Raw genomic sequence first — 20761 nt, 5'->3', positions numbered from 1 at the left:
CACGGTGACAGGAAAATACAGCGTGTTTTATATGTTCGTTCATGGGTATTCTTTCATTTTTCCGACTGTAAGTGAATAAAAATTACCGAATATATACACAATTTTTAGTATACTACCTGTTATAGAGATTATAAAATTAAATGTAAAATACATAATATATTTTACTATTTAGGGGAGTGCAATTAGAACGAAAACATGCATTGTTTCGGAAAATTCAAACAAGCTTATATTTTTGTAAAACTTTTTTTGTTAGTTTATATACATGTTAAAGTAAAAAGTTCTACTCGCAGATTTGGCCGCTAATTGTTTATTAATTGTTTAAACAATAACAATTTTTTTGTATAAATAATTTTAAAAATATCGTTAAATTCATCATTTTACTTTGATCAAATATGTTTCTATTTTGTTTTTGGTTATGCTGAATACGAATATGGCATTGCAATTTGAAAATTCTTATACAGAAGCTCTTATACAGTGTGTCTGCGTAGCTAGGAACCACATGGAAAATTTTTTATTATCAAGTTTACGAAAAAAAGTTATTCTTAATAAAATGCTCTGGATAGTCAAAAATATAAAACTCAACCATCAGATATCAAATTTTATCAGTTTTATACGAATTATGTCAAAAATATGAATTTCGTTAAAGAGTAAAGTACCTTTATATTCCCGAATATCAAAAAATGCTATTATGAAAAGTTGTTTGAAATTAGAAACTATGTCTAAATATACAATTACATCATTCTAATCGAAAAAAAAATTCAATTTTTTTTCAAATTACGGATACTCATCATCATTTTATTACAATTATGATAACTATTTTATTATGACTTTTACGAGTAAAAGTTATTCTTCATAAAATGCTCTCCCTGGTCTAAAATCTAAGATACAATCATCAGATATCAAACTTTTTAAATTTTATACGAGGTATGTAAAAAATATTAATTTTTCTTAAGAGTTAAGTGCCTTTATTATTCACAATATTTTAATTAGGAGGATGTAATTGAATATTAAAACATAGTTTTTAATTCCAAACAACTTTTCTTAATAACAATTTTCGATATTGTGAAATGTAAACGTACTTTACTCTTGAGTGAAATTCATATTTTTTGACATACTTCGTATAACATTAATTAAATTTGATATTTGATTATTGCTTCTTAGATTACATATGATGCAGAGTATTTTATCAAGAATAACTTTTTTTCGAAAAACTGATAATAAAAAAGTTATCAATAGGTTCCAAGTTACGCAGACATACTGTACAAAAAACATTTATTATTGTTATTAAGAGGCAAGGTATGGTTCTCTAAGAATATCATGAAAGGGAAGCTTTTGGTATGGTATTAGATGTTATTTATATAACTATTTCTCATATTTTTTCTTGTTTTATTTTCAACGAGGCTGTTTTGTTTCAGGAGGAGGTTCATCACCCTACGAGAGCGAACCTTCACCAGAGAATCCTGCAGTGATCAACAACAACAACATTATAGAGGCCTACAACCATAACAACAAAGGTGATATCACAATCGATATGGGAATGCACGAAAAACAATACCGGCCTGAGGTATTTAGATTTGATATTCCCGATAGGGAACGGTATAAGACGATAAGCGAAGACGAAGATGTTTTCAGTCCTGCGAGTTCAAGTAATAAGTCTCCTCATAGCTCAACCGATTCTCCTCAGATACCATTTAGTCCGCTGAGAATTAAAGACGATACGAGTCCGAGTCCACCTTTGCTTCAACGGACAACCTGTCCATGTTATCAATGTGTTACGGGAGTCGTTATAGGCCACCATCCATCGCCTCTTCATCCCTATGATAGATTTTTTCCCGCATCACCCATTTCACCCTTGACACCATCGTCACCAGCGCCTACATATAGCTTTGAGCGATATTTACATTCAAAGTACCTGCCTGATATTTTTCGTAAAAGAAGCCATTCGGATTCTGACTTGCCTCTATGGTTTGAAGCTGCTAAAGCTGATAGGGCTAGAGCCCCTCCTTCTTGGCCACATCCACTTACTTTATCTACTGGATGCGGTAAGGGTTCTGTAGATTCAAATACATGGTCCCCGCAAGAATCTCCGCTAGATCTGTCAATGAAATCATCCAGAAGTCGAGAACGGTTGGAATCTTTGGCTCCGCCACCATTACAACTACTCGCCCCTGGATTCCTACCTCCACGTGGTCCTGTTTCGGTACCTGTTGTAAAAGGGGACGTAGCTTCTCCAACTACAAAAGAATCTGTAGCATCCAGATACAATTTAGAAGTTTCTCCGGTTGTAGAAGAAATGCCGCCAGGTTCAGATGTAGCATATGTCTGCCCAGTTTGTGGTCAGATGTTCAGTTTGCATGATCGTCTGGCCAAACATATGGCTTCAAGGCACAAGAGCAGACAAAGTAACGGCGAAACGGCGGCCAAAGCTTACTTGTGTGAAGTGTGTAAAAGATCATTCGCTCGCAGTGATATGCTTACACGACATATGAGACTGCATACTGGAGTGAAGCCTTACACGTGCCGTGTTTGTGGTCAAGTGTTTTCTAGGTCAGATCATTTATCCACCCATCAAAGGACTCACACTGGCGAGAAACCGTATAAATGTCCACAGTGCCCCTACGCTGCCTGCAGAAGAGATATGATTACAAGGCACATGAGGACACATACTCGTTTCGAGCCAGATCCTGTTGCTACTCAAATCAAGGCTGAACATATTAAGGCTGAAAATCATTGAGATCTGTACAAAACGCACTTGAAGAAATAAACGTGATGTTCAAAGAGCAAAGGCTGTTCGTACTTAACGATATCACACTGACGACATACGCTTATTTACAAAATACATAAATCTAAGGAATATTATTCATTTTAGAAATTCATTGCAGAAATTATAAGAAAAATTGCTGTTAATGAGTCGTACTTTGACAAAAAATGTAAATATCTCATTTAGTCCCGTCAATAATTAATTCACTTTTGCAGTTACTATATAAAAAAAAGGGATAATTCAAAGTACCGATTTCAAAAGTGTTTTTTTTTCAGAAAAGTTTAGCCATTATTTATGCAGCTTATGTCTTCGAATGTTCAATTATTTCTTCTAGTGTAAATATCCAGTAAATTATTTCTTGTGTTATTTTGTTAGTTAAAAATAAGACGTGGTGACTAAAAATACTTGAGGGGCCAAAACTTGATAAAAAATGCGATGAGTAAGTTTTTAATTAGGGATTTAAATTAAACAAATTTTCATCTAGTCCTAGGTATGTATTGGTTTTCAAAAGAGTATTTTTAGTTTCACTGATAAGCAAGACTTTTGATCAAAATACAAAACGTGACCAGGCCTACATGCCATTATTTTTACGACCCTTCAATTTTCAATGGAATTTTGAAATGGGTTTGTTAAATATTCTGGTATAAATGTTAAAATGATAAAGCACAAATTAATATAGTAAGATATCTACTTAGGTGTTTTTTTAATTATTCATATTCATATTTTTCAAAGAACTTATGTTTCATATTTTATTAATTCCACCTTTTTAAAGTTTTCTTGTTAACAAATTCCTAATTTAGATACTTTGATGTTAAGTCGATAGCAATGTTCTCATTAAATGAATTTATACTTTTTATTTTTTTATGATTTTGTTTAGAGTGAACCTTCCTTCAAGTTTTTGCTGTTACAATTAGTACGTAATTCATATAATATAATGGCATTTGGAATAAATATGCATATTTAACAAAAATAATAATAGCTACTTAAAGTAATATATGGGAAAATGCAAAACATGTTAATACATTCGTGGGAACAAATAAAACTTCTAATAGATTTGACAGATTTTGAATTGTTTTGCATTTTTAATAGATGTAGGTGTCAACTCTTAAATTTAACATGGTTCTCACGTGTTTTGTATTTTGATACGATTCTTGCACCTTTTGCCATTTTTGCCTTTTTTAAAAGATCTCACACCATTCCATATGTACACAAAATTGCCAGGCCAGTGTTTACAAACGAATAAACAATTGAATTACAAGGTATTTCAAAAAGAGGTTTTTTATATAAAACTAAATAAACGTTTATGAAAGCAAATAAATGACTAATCTAAATAGTTCGTCTGTTCTTAAAACATATTTTGTACGTAAAACGTGTACCTGTATTTGAGTTTAGGTATTATTTATGTTACTTAATGTAACTACTCTTAAATATGAAATATTTTCTAGATTTTTCCCTCTTCCGACTTTTCATCCATAATTTGTTTTCCTCTTTTCGTCAATAATTCTTCTAGTTAAATATTCGTAGCTAAGAAAAACTTTTTAAATACTTTTCTTATAGTATAAACGGCTTAAAATTTTGGACAAAAGCGTACCTGTAGTCTATTGCATGTTATATTTTGATCGACAATAATTGAACATATATATAAAACTTTGTACTAATATATCTATGTAGCTAATAACTAATCGTATTCATTTTACTACTTTCACGTTTCGATCCAGTTTTAATCTATTTGCCTCTATATACTATGGAACTTTTTTAAAAACTATATAAATATTTTGAACATTGAAATAAAGGTCTCTCTCTCTCTCTCTCTCTCTCTCTCTCTCTCTCTCTCTCTCTCTCTCTCTCTCTCTCTCTTCCATCCTGACCCCCCCCCAGAGGGAGTGGAGTGGTCGACATAATGTGTATCTGGAGAGTCGTTGGCTAACTTTTAGCTCCCTGGAAATTGAATTATTTGTCCTACGGCCGGTCCAAGGAATTCGTAACGTTCGTCTCCAACAGAACATTTCAGTGGCGTCTATCTTTCTTCTTTTCGATTGTCTCAGGATCCAAGATTCACATGCCGTACTGGGAATATTAAATAGTTGATCAATCTCATCTTGAATGTTCTTGAAATTTGACAGTCCTTCCATATTTTTGTCATTTTTGCTGTGACCACTTTTGCTAGGTTTCTTCTACATTTAATCTCTTCCTGTAATGACCCTGTGTTTGTGATAAATGATCCCAGATATAAGTATGAGCTCACAACCTCAAACCGATCAATTGTGATTACGTGTCGAATAATTGTTATGTAGTCTATCCACTATCATGATCTTTGTCTTTGATAATATGTTTAATTGCAGCCAAATATTTGACTGTCATTTTCGACCAGTCGTATAAGATCAATCAGATCTGCTTGCCTATTTGCAAGAAAGGCTGTGTAAACGTAGACTGTTTGTTTTATGACCATTTGTCCTTCAAGTGCTCTTCTCATAATATGCTCCCCATAGATTGAATAGTTGTAGACATAACATACATCCTTGTCTGACACCCCGTTCTGAATGAAATTCATTTGAATGTATGGAAAGCACGTTAAGCCACTAGTAGACTGTTTTTTAATATTTATAAATCCCGATTATCCTCTGAGCATTAAAAACGTTCAACAATTCCCGAAAGGAGCTGTATCCCTTTAATAAACTTGAATGAAACCTAAAACGGGCACCACACTCTCGGCGAAGTTACTTCGCCAAAGTTGACCGAAGTCCGAAGTGCCTCTCTACACACTCGTTCTACTTCGCGAGGAACACATTCAAGCGGTGCGATACCGACAAAGATCCCTTTGACTCGGACGCACCAGACCGACAGATTTTGGAAGTAGAACGAAGTTAGACAAAGGTACACAAGGTGGCCTTCTACACTCTCGTACTTGCTGAACCTCGATCGACTTCGGCGAGAGTGTGAACGGCGTTTTAGACGCGGCTATGATATCTCGTTCCGCTACTGTTTTTTTTTCTATTTAGCCTATCGTGAATTGTGAAGAATTTTCCTTTAATATGGTCTATCAAATTATAAATCCGAGGTATTTATCTTACTCATGTGTTGCGTTTTTTACTGTTATGTTGCAGGAAAATATATTATTGATTATTTATTATACAACTCCGCATACGAAAATATAGACACTGCCGTTGTTTTATTATTTTTTTCTTGATATCTAGTAATTATTCCTTATTAGTAAGTAGTTAAGTCGCAGAAATACCTAATATTTCCTGCTACTAAATTATTTCAAATATGTTTAGGCATGTATTTCTGCAAATGATTAAGGTTACTGCTTTTATTCCAAGGAGGAAGATTAACAATGAAGGGAGATAGGGTTTTTGCATTATTCTATTTGCCCTAATTAATGATTGATTCTAGTTCAAAACACATTTTTGAAATAACTTGTATAATCGATAACGATAAGTAGAGTGCCAAATAAGTGGCCAGTGGCAATACATATGCCCGAAATATCACTCGTTTTTTATACACTTTTATAAGAAGAGTCTTATCATTCGAAATAAAACAAAATTATTTATCGAAGATTCAAATTTCTAACCGAATTTCTAATATTAATTTTTATTAATATAAGAAATTCGAGAAATCTCGAATATGTAATTAACTGTTTTGGAAATGCTTATTTACGCCATGCTCAGCGTGTACAGAGTGGACCATTATTGTTGGAATAGATATAACCAAATAATAAATTCAATAAAAATTAATAACGAATCAAAATGTATTGTAGCTGAAAATCTTGAAAAGAAGTTGCGGTAAATCGAAATTGTTTTTTCCTAACTCCGCTATAGCTTTTACAATTAAACTCGAAAGATTGTCCCTTTTAACTGAAGTATTGGACGAGATAGTAAGTAATAGAATTTTGTTTATGATACAATATACAAACATTATACAGAGTGTTCCAACGAAAGTTTGACCCCCCTCCCAGTAACTCAGAAACCATGAGTTTCTTCAGAATTAAAAAAAAATGTAAATTTGTATCGAAAGGGGGACGAATTTCTTGCAAAGGGAGACGAATCATCCACCCTAATTTTTTTTAATAGCAGGTATAGTCGAGTGGCACATCATTTAAAAAGTATTTTTTTTATCTACAGGACCCTCCATTTTTTTTAATTTGCTGAATAATTTTAAAGAGAATTTTGGATTTAACTAATTTATAATAAATTTGTTAAGTCCAAAATTATCTTTAAACCTATTACGTATATTACAAAAAAATAGAGCGTCGTTTAGAGAAAAAATTACCTTTTAAATGATGTGCCACTCGTCCACACTTGCTATTTAAAAAAAGTGGTGGTCGATGCGGGGCGGTAGGGGTTATATTTGAGGGCATGAATTTTGCAAGAAAATTCGTTCCCCTCCCATTAAAAATTAACGTGTTTTTTTAAATTTTTAAGAAGCTCTTGGTTTCCGGGTTTCTGGGGGGTCAAATTTTCATTGGAACAGGCTGTATATAAATCTTACTTTTTTAGTGTTAACAGAAAAATATTAAAAATTATCTCTGAAAAAGAGGAAAAATTTACAAATTAGATTATATTCAGGATTGTTAATAAAATAGAGAATAAATCACAAGCTCTAAATTTAATATCTTCCCTTTTTAAATGCCCAATATTTTTGTGTAAGGAATTTTTTATGCCTTATTACTAAAGGACCATCCTGTAGAAAATTTCTTAATATGTGACAAAATAAATTCTCGAGAAGCTAATAAATTATTTTTTTTTTGTACTTATGTTGAGAGCATGATTGATTAAAAATTATGTTCAACTCACGATAATTTTTCAACTGTAAAGTCAAATAGTAATCAGCATAATTTAGTAATAATTTAATACAACTTGTTAGAATTAAAATATTCTGTATTTTATCAAGAGATGTGACAGCGTTATTTTTTGCGTCAATAGATAGGTAGTTTTGGTTAGCTGTAATTTGTTTTTTGGATAATAAATTTGCTAAGAATCAGTAAAATAAAGTTATTAGTGTTTGTTTAGTTGGTAAACTAAACAAACTTACTACGGGGTAAAATACCACCATCGTGCCATTCTAGAATCATTTGGTCGTTTCTTATTTATGCTTATACAGTATATCTTGTTTTACTATTTTTTTCTGTTTGAACATTTTGGACATCATTTTGTGTGCACATTTTAGTCATAGTGTACAAGACTTTCAACAAACCAGATTAGTAGGCGACTAATATATTGCAAAAGCTGAAACTCTTTTTTATTGTACCGAGTTAGTGAGATAATATAACATTAATATTGTTTTAGCGTTTTTCGAAAACTTTCAATATATTTACCGTCAGAGAGTCTATTATATTTGCACTATTATCTGCTCGATATCGACTTGTTTTTTTAACAATGATATTACTTAACAGCTAACAAAAAATATCTCTTTAAGAGTGCACAAAGTTTTCCCCGTATGTTACAGAAGAACTCTGGGACGCGAAAATTTGGAAGACGTGATCATCCGAGATTTGCTAGATGGTTTGCTCCCTTCAATACCCTGGTAGCCTGGTATGCCTATGACATAAATTATATTCTTCTTGTCTAAACTTCTCTATTCACAGTCCAAGTCGGATTTACGCCAAAGTGTACTAGACTTTAGGCATATATTTTTATATTTTTTTTACTGAATTTTTTTCAATTCATATTCATGAATATTTTTATTGCCCTATCCAATAAAAGTCTTGTTTTAGGGTTTTTTATTAAAAAAAAATGATTTCACCAATTTAATTATTTCCACTATTAGTACGATGTTTTTAAAATTATTTTTTAATGATTCCAATTTCCAATCGCGTAGTAAGATTTTTCATCACGTGTTTAATTATGTCCAATCAGATTATTCTTATACTGGGAATAAATTTTAAGTACTTTATTTCTGTTTAATTACAACGAATTTCCTAGTTTTGACAACTGTCACATTTAAGAAAATGAACCATAATAAACTTTTAGTTCTGCATCTAATGCCAATCTGTCACGAAGACAATACAAAAATGGCAATTTTATGCGCTCGAGTGGATTTCGGTAAGATTATTTTATGAATAAAACTGTATTTATAAATAATTTTAGCTAATATTTTATTGATATCTTCGTCTAAATATTTGCTAAACAGTGCTGTTTACTTTGACAAGTTGAAAAACAATAATTGTGATAAATGACACTGAATGTGTATTTACAAAATCTTTAATTTTGTCTGTAAATATTAAAAAATAATCTCTCGAATATTACACGATAGCAAGAATAAATAAGAAAATAATGCTCCAATTGGTTTCTCAAACTTGATACCATTTGGCAATAGTCACTCGAGCTCTAACAAGTTTTCAAAAAAATGTCGCATTATTTTCAGTTTATTCACATTCTCTTGTGGTATTAATGTTGAAAACTTCTGTTCAGCAATTTAAAAGTAAGAATATTTCCCACTTTTAAAATACATTGAATTCGGCGCTGTGTTGTTACTAGGAAAGCTAATAAGTATTGATAGTTGTTGATATAAAAAAAATATATCGACAGATTTGCAAGGGGACAAAACATGCAGAAAATCATGACAAAATTATCTTCCATAAACAAGTTAAGTAGCTATTCTTTTATGGTGCATTTGTTCGAAAAGCCATGACATTTTTATGCTAGACTAAACTTCATTTATTGTCAGAGCTAGATTACTTTATAAATGTGTTTATGGTAGGGGAGCCCCAGTGGGGATTTTTGCAGTTACTCGAGCACGTCAGATTATTACATGGGGAGAAACCTTGTACCCTGAAAATGTACCTCTATCACATATGGGCTCTTAATGCAGGGGAGTTCGTTAAGGGGGGCTGAAATAAAAATCGATCCTTAGAAAAACTCGAAATCGTCAGACTAATACAAGGTAAGTTAAGTATATGCAAAACAGTGTATATTTAAAAAATCTGACGATTTGAGCGGGGCGTAAGGAAAAATGTGTACTTCATTTATTGAATAACCAAATATAAGACTATTCAAATAAAACCTAGTATTATTTATTGTATGACATGGCTAAGAATTATTGTGTTCAGTTCAGCCTAGATTGAATAAAGGCGAGATCATCAGTCTCCATTCGTTGTCGCTTTTCAGTCTAAGTCGCCTTGATGTTCTTGAATATGTTGCAATAATTACGAAATTCATACCTAATAATACATTTTTTGCATGGTCTTAAAAGGGAATTTAAATAATCTTCAATTACTTTATGTAACACTAAAAATTTCGAATGATAAGAACGAATAACTGAGTGTGATGATAAGGAGCTTAAATTTGAGTCACTATTAGTGACAACTTGTTATAGAGGTATGTTCAAATGACATGAAGATAACAGACTATAAAGACAAGAAACAATTGGATGATTGTGATGAGTCTGTCAAAAACTTGATAGGTTCAGATGTCCACCATATATATTTACAAAAAGAAATCAGCATTTTTTTGATCTACAAAATTATTTTAAAAATGTTTGTATACCCAAAAAACAATAAATTGATTGCTTATCTTAAGATCTTTAAATATTTACGAGTTTTTTGTTGATCTTCTACATTGATCCTGTTTTATTAAATCATACCGATGATTCCACACATTGGGATTGTAGTGTTTTTTATTTCAACTGCTTTGTTTGATAATGCGTGGTTATAAAAAATTGTCTTCATAGTTAATATAGAGTAGATGTTATTATTTTATTAGATGTAAAAGTTCAGCAAGCAAATTTATTTTTGATATATTTTTTGAAAATTAATACTTTTATGACTGTGTCATTTGTGTGTCATAATGATTTGTTACAAAACTTTTTGATACATCCGTTAAATCTAATAGAGAAAAAGATTGCTAAAGTTGTTAGAGATTTAACTGAAACTAAAAATTTTGATCGTCAAACAGCATGGATATCTTCCTTAAATTTGTTTATAGAAAGTTTGATTCCATGTTCCGGAACTGTTTGTTGCTGCCGTTTCCTCTGCAACAGAGTCGTGATGAAGACGGTTCGAGAGTTAACGTAAATGACATTGCAGTGGTTTGTATAAGACATGAGTTAGTGTCAGCACAACGGACTTCACTGGATCTTCAGATTTTACAAAATACTGCTGGAACCTCAAAGTAAAGTTCAATGAGCTTGGTTAGTGCTAATTTTATCATTAGTTAACTAAACAAGCCATACAATTAGAGAAAACAAGTCAATATGTTGATTCAGTTATGTGGATAATACTTTTGGTAATTTGAAGCCGCGAGGAGCGTGGATTTACATTTTTTTTATTTAATAAATTTATGAAACCCTAAGATCATGTACCCCCTGTAAATCGAGAACAACAAACCGATTGAGTTTTTAAATGTTTTAATTGCCAAAACAGACTTAAAATCAGATTTTCAATGAATACAGAATATACCGAAAATCAACTCATACGTACCGTTTTTGAAACAACAATTAAATCACCATCCTAAACAAAAGAGTTCTGCCAAAAAACTTAAACGTACCTTGTTAACCCAATATGTCAAACTAAATATTGAGATAGAAAATCAAACTATCTCAAAAAACGATGGGGAACAACGGTTCTGCTTCAAGAGACTTTAAAAGCTATAAACATCAGAATAGAATCAACAGAAATATCAACCAACTATAACCAAATGGTAAAGTTTTATTATCGTATATTGAAAAGATTTCAGATTAAATGGGTAGAACCTCAGCAAAACATGATGTCAAGTTTCTCTGTAAAACAACGAAGACGATTCAAAAAAATCTAAGATCGGCCAAAAATCTATGAAAAACTTTGGCCACTCCAAGAATTCACGGCATTCCCTGCGTATGTGCTTCCGTGCATTTATTACTGCTTAGGACCAACCAACATACCCCTGGAGGTATATCTATCTATATAATCAGCCCTAAACCTCCATGTTTGGATATAGGCCGTCTCTTTCTTCTTCCATGCCTCTCTATTTTGTGCCATTTGCATCCATTCTGACCCGGCTTATTTCTTCCGGTCATCTGACCTTTATGTTTTTTTTTTGTGGTTCAATGTTCTTCTTGTCGATTGGTCATGGTTTTTGTTTTACTTTAATTCATTTTCAATTCTACCTTTGTAGAAGGATCGATTCTCTATCTAGTTATTTTATCATTCTTTGTAATTCTTCACTTTTTTCTGTTATTAAGACAATATTATCATCAGCATATCGTAAGTGATTCAGATATTGCCTGTTTATGTTCATACCCAAGGCATCCCAGATCCCAGTGTAGTTATTTGTACCCATCTTCTAGCGCTTGGTTGAATAGCTTGGGCGAGATGGTATCCTTGTCTTACTCCTCGGTTTATTGTTATAGGCTCCGTTTGTTTTATTAGCTCAACAGTTGTTGTTGCCTTGTTAAATATATTTATAATTATGCCGGTATATCTGTAGTCCATTCTGCTGTTTTTAGGAAATTATTTACTGCCCTCTGTTCCACACTATCAAATGGCTTTTCATCAAAGTCAATAAATGCCATTTATTGACCCCTGCAAGTACGACCGACGGCTGTAATATACTGTGGATATTCGTGGTACACGTGGATCGTCAGTAGTGGAGGCGAACAATACAAGATCACCTCTACGTCCACTCTCTGATCGCATTTTATAATGTCACAGTTAAAGACTACACGGCAAGAACAAACAATTCTGAAATACAGTGTATCTTTAAAAGTTATTCTCCCAAATTTGTAAAATTTGTGCTGTACCACAAGTAAACAGTATGATTTAAAAGTAGCAACAATTAACAATATCTGTGTGTTTCTTTCTTAGTTATATGTTTTTGATCAAATGACATGAACAGTGTAAAAGACCACCTAAAATCTGGGTACGAAAATGTGGTGGATATGTATATTTGCTATACTTATATTATGAACGATATACGAATACTGTGATATTTGTACATTTCGTTGTTTCTTTATTACTGTGAGAGTAGTTTATAAATTTTATGTTCTATTTTTGATAACGAAGAATATTGATATTTATATTATCGAATGAATAAAATTGTCTTTATCTGTTCTTCATGTGTTTTGTTTGTATGGGGCATTAGATTATTAAATTAGTTAGTTTTATGTGACACATATTTGGTGTACTTTACAAGCACAAACATACATATTTGTAAGTGTTCAATCCGTGAAATTGTATTTTTGTGATGGTTACAATATATGATCAGATTTCTTTCCTGTTGAACTAGCGACTAGTGAACTAGAAAAGACTAAAGCGAATGGTAATATTTGTCAATTTGGTTTAAAATAATTGGCATTTGAAATTACTTGTGTTACAAATAATTTTATTTGCAACAACATTTTTGTTATAATTAAATAATATTAATGACTGCAATCATTTAATGTTTGTCTGCCTGTTTAGCAATTTAATTGCGTAACTCAAAAGAAAAAAATCCCATTATGTATACCCTGAATTGGAAGTTCGTAATCCCATATAAATCTTTTGTTATTTTTAAACATCAAGTATCAATTTATATTACTGGACTTAAGATTTTAAAAATTTCTTTCACTTTTATCCGTCTTAGAAAATCATCAGGAAGGAATTCCTAACATCGTCTTAAACCTTTAAACAAGCTTGTATTTAGAAGTTTACTTAAATCAAGGTCGATGAGAAGTGTTTTTATTTTATACTTCTTCATACAGATTCGATGTCTTAGCATTTCTTATCTTCTCTTAGCACTACATATTCTAATTTAAATACCTAAGTATTCTAGATACTTAAAATTTTCTTTCTTAGTGCTATATTAATTTAGGTATTTTATAAAAATATTTATCTGTCCACACTTGCTGGTATCAACTTCTTTGTAAATATGTATTTCTATATGCTTCTACTTTATGGCAACCCCATAATATAGTGTCAGACCTATTTTCTTGTCTCACTTTATACAATTTTTCTCCTCTTTTATTTTTCTGGATCTTTGTTTGACCTTATCTCTTTATACTTAATCTTCTTCCTTGGGATGTTTTTAAGTATTTCTATTGCAGTTTCTCTAATAATACTACCTGCCTCTTTAAATCGTTTTAAATCATTTTTAAAGGACTTTTTTTATTTTCCAGCTCAGATATTATATTATTTAGAATAAATCTTCCTTCTCTTTTAACATCTAACGTTTGATTTTATGTAGTCCTATTTAATATTTTGGTTTCCTCTTATTTCTTTCTTCAATATTCAGTAATTATGTTTTTGGTAACAGAGTCATCCTGATTATTAACTTGCATTTCATAAATTCCCGTATATTTTTGGTCCTTGTTATGAAATAATATAATGATTTTGTCCATTTATGAATGTGATAAGTTGACTTTCCCTCTTTCAAAAACAATGTGTTAACATTCGCCGTATTTAATTTGACTGATCCAAAATACCATCTTCAGGAAAACAAAAACAAAAACAAAAATAGAACCGAAATGTATATGCCCATAATGTTATACATAATTTCACGGATCAATTTTGGTGTTATCTGTGTGCCACAAAAAACGTCCTGTTTTTAAAATATGATATTTAAAAATTGTGCCACAAAATCTTGTATGTTAATGTTAAATGTACTTTTTTGTTTATTGTTTAAGATATGTAGTAGCATTAAAATATGTTAAATGGTACAAAATAAACTGTTAACATCTTCTTCTTTAATATATAAGTAATTTGGTTTCAACAAGATTGTAGGTTTTATTTTTTAATAAATATATCGCACCTCCTCTCAAACAGTGTCATAAGTCAAAAAAAGCAAAGTATCGAGAAAACGACGTTTAAAATTTATGCTAGAACTTTTCCGCGTTTAATTAAAAAACTATTAAAATTAGAACAAGACCTAGGTCAGTTTTAGTAACTGACTTTTAGTCAGTTACTAATAGTCTATGTGGTGAGACCGCTCCCGTCTGAAAAACATTTCTAATTCGGTTTCTCTGCGGATTGATATTCAAAAATATCCCCTATAAACAAATCTGAAGGGTGACTGACGGAATTTTTGGGCAGAAATTGTTTAAACAAATTTTTGAAACAAATACATAAGATCACCTTTTATTGCTCCAAAAGATATATTTTTAGGTTTTTTGGGTCATTCTAAACAAGAAATGTATCTTGTGATTTTTCTCAAAAATTGACAGTTTTCGAGTTATAGGCGATTTAAAATCTAAAAAATGCGAGAATACGCATTTTCGAGGCTTAAAAACTCATATTTAAATTAGTATTTTTAAGGGTACCAACAACTTGGATTAAAGTTTAAACATTCCTTTTTAAGATTGCGAAGAATGATCGGGTCTAACTTCAATTTAGACCGTAGTTTTTTAATTGTTAATTATGCGTGTCCATCCGGTTTTTTGCCGGTGCGGCGCTCACTATTTTCAAAAATCTCCTATTTTCCTCTGAAAAATATTTTTTCTAGATTCTTTGGGAAATTCTAAATAAAGTAAGTTTCTTGACATTTTCCTCAAAAGTTACTAGTTTTAAAGTTATAAGCGATTTAACATGCTAAAATGTGTTTTTTTGTCATTTTTCGGATTTTAAATCGCTTATAACTTTAAAACTATTAACTTTTGAAAAAAATGTCAAGAAACTTATTTTATTTAGAATGTCCCAAATTATCTAGAAAAAATATTTTTTGGAGGAAAGTAGGAGATTTTTGAAAATAGTACGCGCCGCACCGGCAAAAAAGCGGATGGACACGTATAATTAACAATTAAAAAACTACGGTCTAAATTAAAGTTAGACCAGATGACTCTTCGGAATCTTGAAAAGGAATGTTTAAACTTTAATCCAAGTTATTGGCACCCTTAAAAATACTAATTTAAATATGAGTTTTTAAGCCTCAAAAATGCGTATTTTCGCATTTTTTATATTTTAATCGCCTGTAACTCGAAAAATCACAAGATATTTTTCTTGTTTAGAATGACCCAAAAACCTAAAAATATATTTTTTGGAGCAATAAAAGGTGATCTTTTGTATTTGTTAAAAAAATTGTTTAAACAATTTCTGCCCAAAAATTCCATCCGGCACCCTTCAGATTTGTTTAAAGGGGACCTTTTTGAATATGAATCCGCAGAGAAACCGAATTAGAAATGTTTTTCAGATGGGAGCGGTCTCACGACATGGACAATAAGGGTTTTGAAGCTCTACAAAATAATGTATTAATTCTGCTAAAAACATTTAAAAATAGTTATTTTCTTAACTAGTGCGGAAAGTGATACTTTCACGCACGAGACTGCCGTTGACCCGAACGACGCGATAGCGGAGTTCGGGCAAGCAGTCGAGTGCCGGGAAGACACTTTCCGCATGAGTTAGGAACAATATTTTTTCTAGGGCCGTACGTTTGGAAAAAAGCCACAAACATAGAGTTATATCAATTTTTATTTAGAAGTGAAAATACACAAATTAATTCTTTGACAAGGTTGTCAAAACCAAACTTTCAATATAATGGGTTACCACGACGACGATATTGGTTGCCATGACGACGATTCAAAACCATTGTAATTGTCTACTAATCTGACTTTTAAATATTGTGTCAAAATAATTTTATTTCATCGAATTATCAGTAGTAATTGCACAAGAGCTCTGAAATTATTGAATTTTTCCCGAGTGACACTTTGACAGTTTTAATTTCACGAGCCGAAGGCGAGTGAAATTATGTCAAAGTGTCACGAGAGCAAAAATTCTATATTAATTTCAGAGGTCGAGTGCAATTTGCTGCGATTATTTCATGAATAAAACTGTTCAAAACCAAAATTTTATTGTAATTTATTTATGTAAGTACCATTAAACACACAGTTTTTATAAATATTTGACGATTGAAAGTCCTCACTTTTATAATTTTTAAAACATTAATTGTCATTAATGTCACTGAATGTATTTTTTCGTAGCAACGAAGGGCATCTGACGTAATGTACTTAACGACGGGAGATTATCAAAAATGATCGATTTAATTCAGATTTCTGTAGCTTTCTATTGGTCAGAATCTCTTATGAATGAAATAATCAGTAGTAATTGCACAAGAGCTCTAAAATTCTATATTAATTTTAAAGATCGAGTGCAGTTTGTTGCGATTATTTCATGAATAAAACTGTTCAAAACCAAAATTTTATTGTAATTTATTTATGTAAGTACAAATTAGTACAATTAAACACACAGTTGTTATAAATATTTTACGGTTGAAAGTAATCACTTTTATAATTTTTAAAACATTACTTGTCATTAATGCCACTGAATGTATTTTTTCATAGCAACGAATGGCATCTGACGTAATATACTTGACGACGGGAAATTATCAAAAATTATCAGTCTAATTTAGATTTCTTTAGCTTTCTATTGGTCAGAATCTCCTATGAATGAAATAATCGCGCTAATTTCATTAAAACCTGCACACAATAAGAAAAATTTGAAATAAATTAGTAAATAATATCTAAATATTAGTTTATTGCATGTATTATAATATATTATAATGCCATATTACAATGTATTTTACTTTCCCGCATGTCGTGCGGGAAAATTTACTTTTCCGCACGCCGGGCGGGAAAGTGCAACTTTCGGAAACGAAATGCATGCGTGGAAGTGGCTGTTTTAGTACGGCCGTAGAAAAAATATTTTTTTTGAGTTGTAACACTATACAGATAAAATAACGAAAACTGTACGAAATATTATTAATCAATAGTGGCTCTTGCGGTACAGAATATAATATTATTATTATCTGGTTAACAGACCTATGTAATTTTAATACAAGTAACCAGATGAAACAAAAAATACTGTAAAAAAGATCAATAAGTAAAACATGTGTCACTTTTCTTTTTCTTGAGCAAATACGCAGATTGTTTTGAATAAAGTAATCACATATACTGTCTTAACTCGACAAACGACGCTTTCTACACATCTTAGATGGGCAAATCCCTTGCACAAGTCGATATGTGACACTGTTTATGTTCGGTGCATTGTTGATTTTGGTTATTCATATATTGATTCTAGTGTGATCTAACGACAAATACTTCATCTATAAACGTAACACTTTTTGAGATAAGATTTTGTAGTTATATTAAATTGTTGGTACAATAAAACCGTTTTTATTTTTGTTTGAGTTGACACTATTTGAGCGGAGGTGCGATATTAATTGCTGATCCTTGCTGAAGGATACTCATTTTTTATCCATTTTATTTTCTTAGAAAATATATTTTTATGTTTACCGACTGCTGTTCGGTAAACTGTATAGTCACTAAAGGTATTTCTTCGTTGTTATCATAAAGGTGACGGGTGGGTGACAGTGAATGGCTATTTGGTTTTTCGATGTCATTTTAATCTCTGGATTTTTTTGTATCTCTGGTAATATACACATTTATATCTCTTTTACTTTTGCGTTTTTTTCTGTAATATATGCTATTCGACATTTTAATTACATGGTAAACATGGAATATGGGTGCTTGCCTTCAGTAGGTACTTAAAATGTACGTATAGGGCTTTTCATCGATTGTCATTTGTTTCGAGCTTCTGTCATATGTTGTATAATCTGTGTATAATATTAATATACACGGATTGTACGAGATATGACAGAAGCTCGAAACAAATGACTGTGAATGAAAAGCCCTATTTTGAATCTGGGTTTATTGATTTTAATGCTACTGCAGTTATTTAGGTGTTATTTAAACTATTGTTAACAATTTATTACTGAAAAGGTTTTAAACCTGTCTTTTATATTTATGTATATTTATTTCATTTTGTTCAGTTCGTAAAGCATGTACAAAGATATAGCTACTTAATTATTTAATTTTGTTATAATCTCTATTTAATTTTTCTAAGTTAAGATTCTGCGAATCTGTTTTTATGATTTTCTGTTATACTTAAAAAAATAAATAATTTCAGTTAAACTTTTTTTTATTTACTTCATTAATTTTGTTTCAACACCATAGGATTTTTGCGAGATTTTAAGAAACTTTGTTGTTATGATGAAAAGAATCACTTATTTGAACTATCAGAATGTAAAAGTAGGATTTAAAGAATGTTCTGATACCAAAAATCTACGCAAATTTGGTTTGATCGATTCATCTTCTTATTTATTTCTGTTCTATGCCATGGTGACTGGATATTACCGTTTAAGAAACCACATATTATAGGTATAGGAAACCACATACAAACTAGATAAAGTGAATGAAGCATGGTGCAGAAAGTGCGAAATGGAAAAAGAGACTGCCTTACACATATTATGCCATTGCAATGTGCTAAGTGATGCAAGGCAACTGAAATTTGAAGTGGAAGTTAAGGTTGAGGCCACAGAACTTATTAGAGTTTAAGGAAAAAACAAGGTGTGCGACGGAGGCCCTACGACTAACTGCCAGGAACTAACGAGCCTCACCTGATCTAAGAAGAAGAAAAAGAAAGTTATAAAATATGCCATATGAATCATTGTGTTATTACCATGTTTTTATACCATGGAAAGCTGGTCTGTAGTTTTTTAAATGATTTTTTAAATTTGATTTTGCGGGTTGAAGAGGAAGTTTGTTTTTTGTTCTTTTTTTGAAAAACAAATAAAAATCCTCTGTTATGCTGACGAAGTAATCTTAATCTCCGATAACGGGGATAACCTACAGCGAATGGCACAAACTTTCAATAAACTGGCGAAGAACTACAACATGAAAATATCAACAGCTAAGACAAAATCCCTGGTAGTGTCAAGGGAACCCATAGGATTCTTCTTCTTCTTCATGTGCCATCTCCTCTAAGAAGGTTGGCAACCATCACGGCAATTCGCACTTTCGATACCGCTGCTCTAAAGAGATCAGCAGAAGTGCAATTAAACCAAGCTCTCAAATTGTTTAACCAGGAGATGCGTCTTCTTCCGCGACTCCTTCTACCCTGTATTCTTCCTTGCATTATCAATTGTAACAAGTTATAACGCTCGCCCCTCATAACATGTCCCAGATATTGCAGTTTTCTGACTTTAATTGTATTTAAAACCTCTTTATCTTTTCCCATTCTTCTCAACACCTCGATATTCGTGACTCTATCCACCCAACTTATTCTTAATATTCTTCTGTAGGCCCATAACTCGAAGGCTCGTAACCCATAGGATGCAAATTAGTAATTAACAACGAACTAATTGAACAAGTCTCGAGATTCCAATATCTGGGAATCGAAATATGTAGTTATGGAGATGTTAAAGAGAGCGTCCGAAAGCAAGCAAATAAAACCAATTACGTGTCAGGATGTCTGAGGGATGTCATCTGCAATTCGAATCTGCATCGGCAATACAGACATATATTATACATTTTAAAGTAGAAGATTTAAAAAAATGATATTGCCAATACTTCTGAGTTGCGTTCCTGGACGATTTATTGAAAGATAGTTCATTCGATTATATGAAATCAACTTTAACTTAAGAGGATCGGTACGTATTTTCGGCTGCAATGCTATTCAAATGGGGATTCATTTTTTTCGAATCCTGAGAAAACTAATAAGTATTTTTGAAAAATTTAAATGAAGAATGAAAGATTACGTTATTAGAGAGGGTCAAAAGTCCCTGAGAACTTCTATAATGTTTATTTTAATAAGTTACAGGGGTGAAAAACTAAGACAAAATGTAGTGTGATTTTTAATTTCAAATATCTCATTCGAAAGAAACTTCTTATATATTCTAAGGGTCTTTCGACCCTCGACAATAATTTAGTCTTTCATTTTGTGTTTAAATTTTTTAAAAATATTTATTAGTTTTTTCAGGATTCGAAAAAAATGGACACCATGTCCGTGGAAATTGAACATTCGCTATCTTTGTCATACAACGCACTCATTCGAATATAATGTTATGACAAGACTCAAGACAGTGACAAGTAGAGATGTGTCCGACCCGCTATTTTGATATAGTAGTTCATTCTGCTACTGCTTTTTAACGCTTTTACGATGATAATAAAATTAATCAAAGAGTTGTTTATTAAATAGTATTGATAGTGTATGTGAAAAATAATGATTGATTTAAGGCGTACAATTAATAAAAAATTATTTATTGTTTATATATTATTTATGTA

General features: G+C 31.5%; 1 protein-coding gene across 1 annotated transcript in view; it reads left to right on the top strand.

The window, feature by feature from the left end:
* LOC114330575 (early growth response protein 1) overlaps positions 1-18610 on the top strand; it is a 453598-nt gene extending 434988 nt beyond the window's left edge. Inside the window, exon 5 of the mRNA XM_028279963.2 lies at positions 1416-18610. Coding sequence (XP_028135764.1) covers positions 1416-2734 — 1319 coding nt within the window. The 3' untranslated portion in view covers positions 2735-18610. The remainder of the gene's footprint in view (positions 1-1415) is intronic.
* The last annotated feature ends 2151 nt before the right edge of the window (positions 18611-20761 follow it).

This window comes from Diabrotica virgifera, chromosome 4, assembly GCF_917563875.1.
Source record: "Diabrotica virgifera virgifera chromosome 4, PGI_DIABVI_V3a".
Taxonomy (NCBI): Eukaryota; Metazoa; Arthropoda; class Insecta; order Coleoptera; family Chrysomelidae; genus Diabrotica; species Diabrotica virgifera.
Note: the sequence above shows the minus strand (reverse complement) of the source record. Positions and strands in the feature narration are given on the sequence as shown.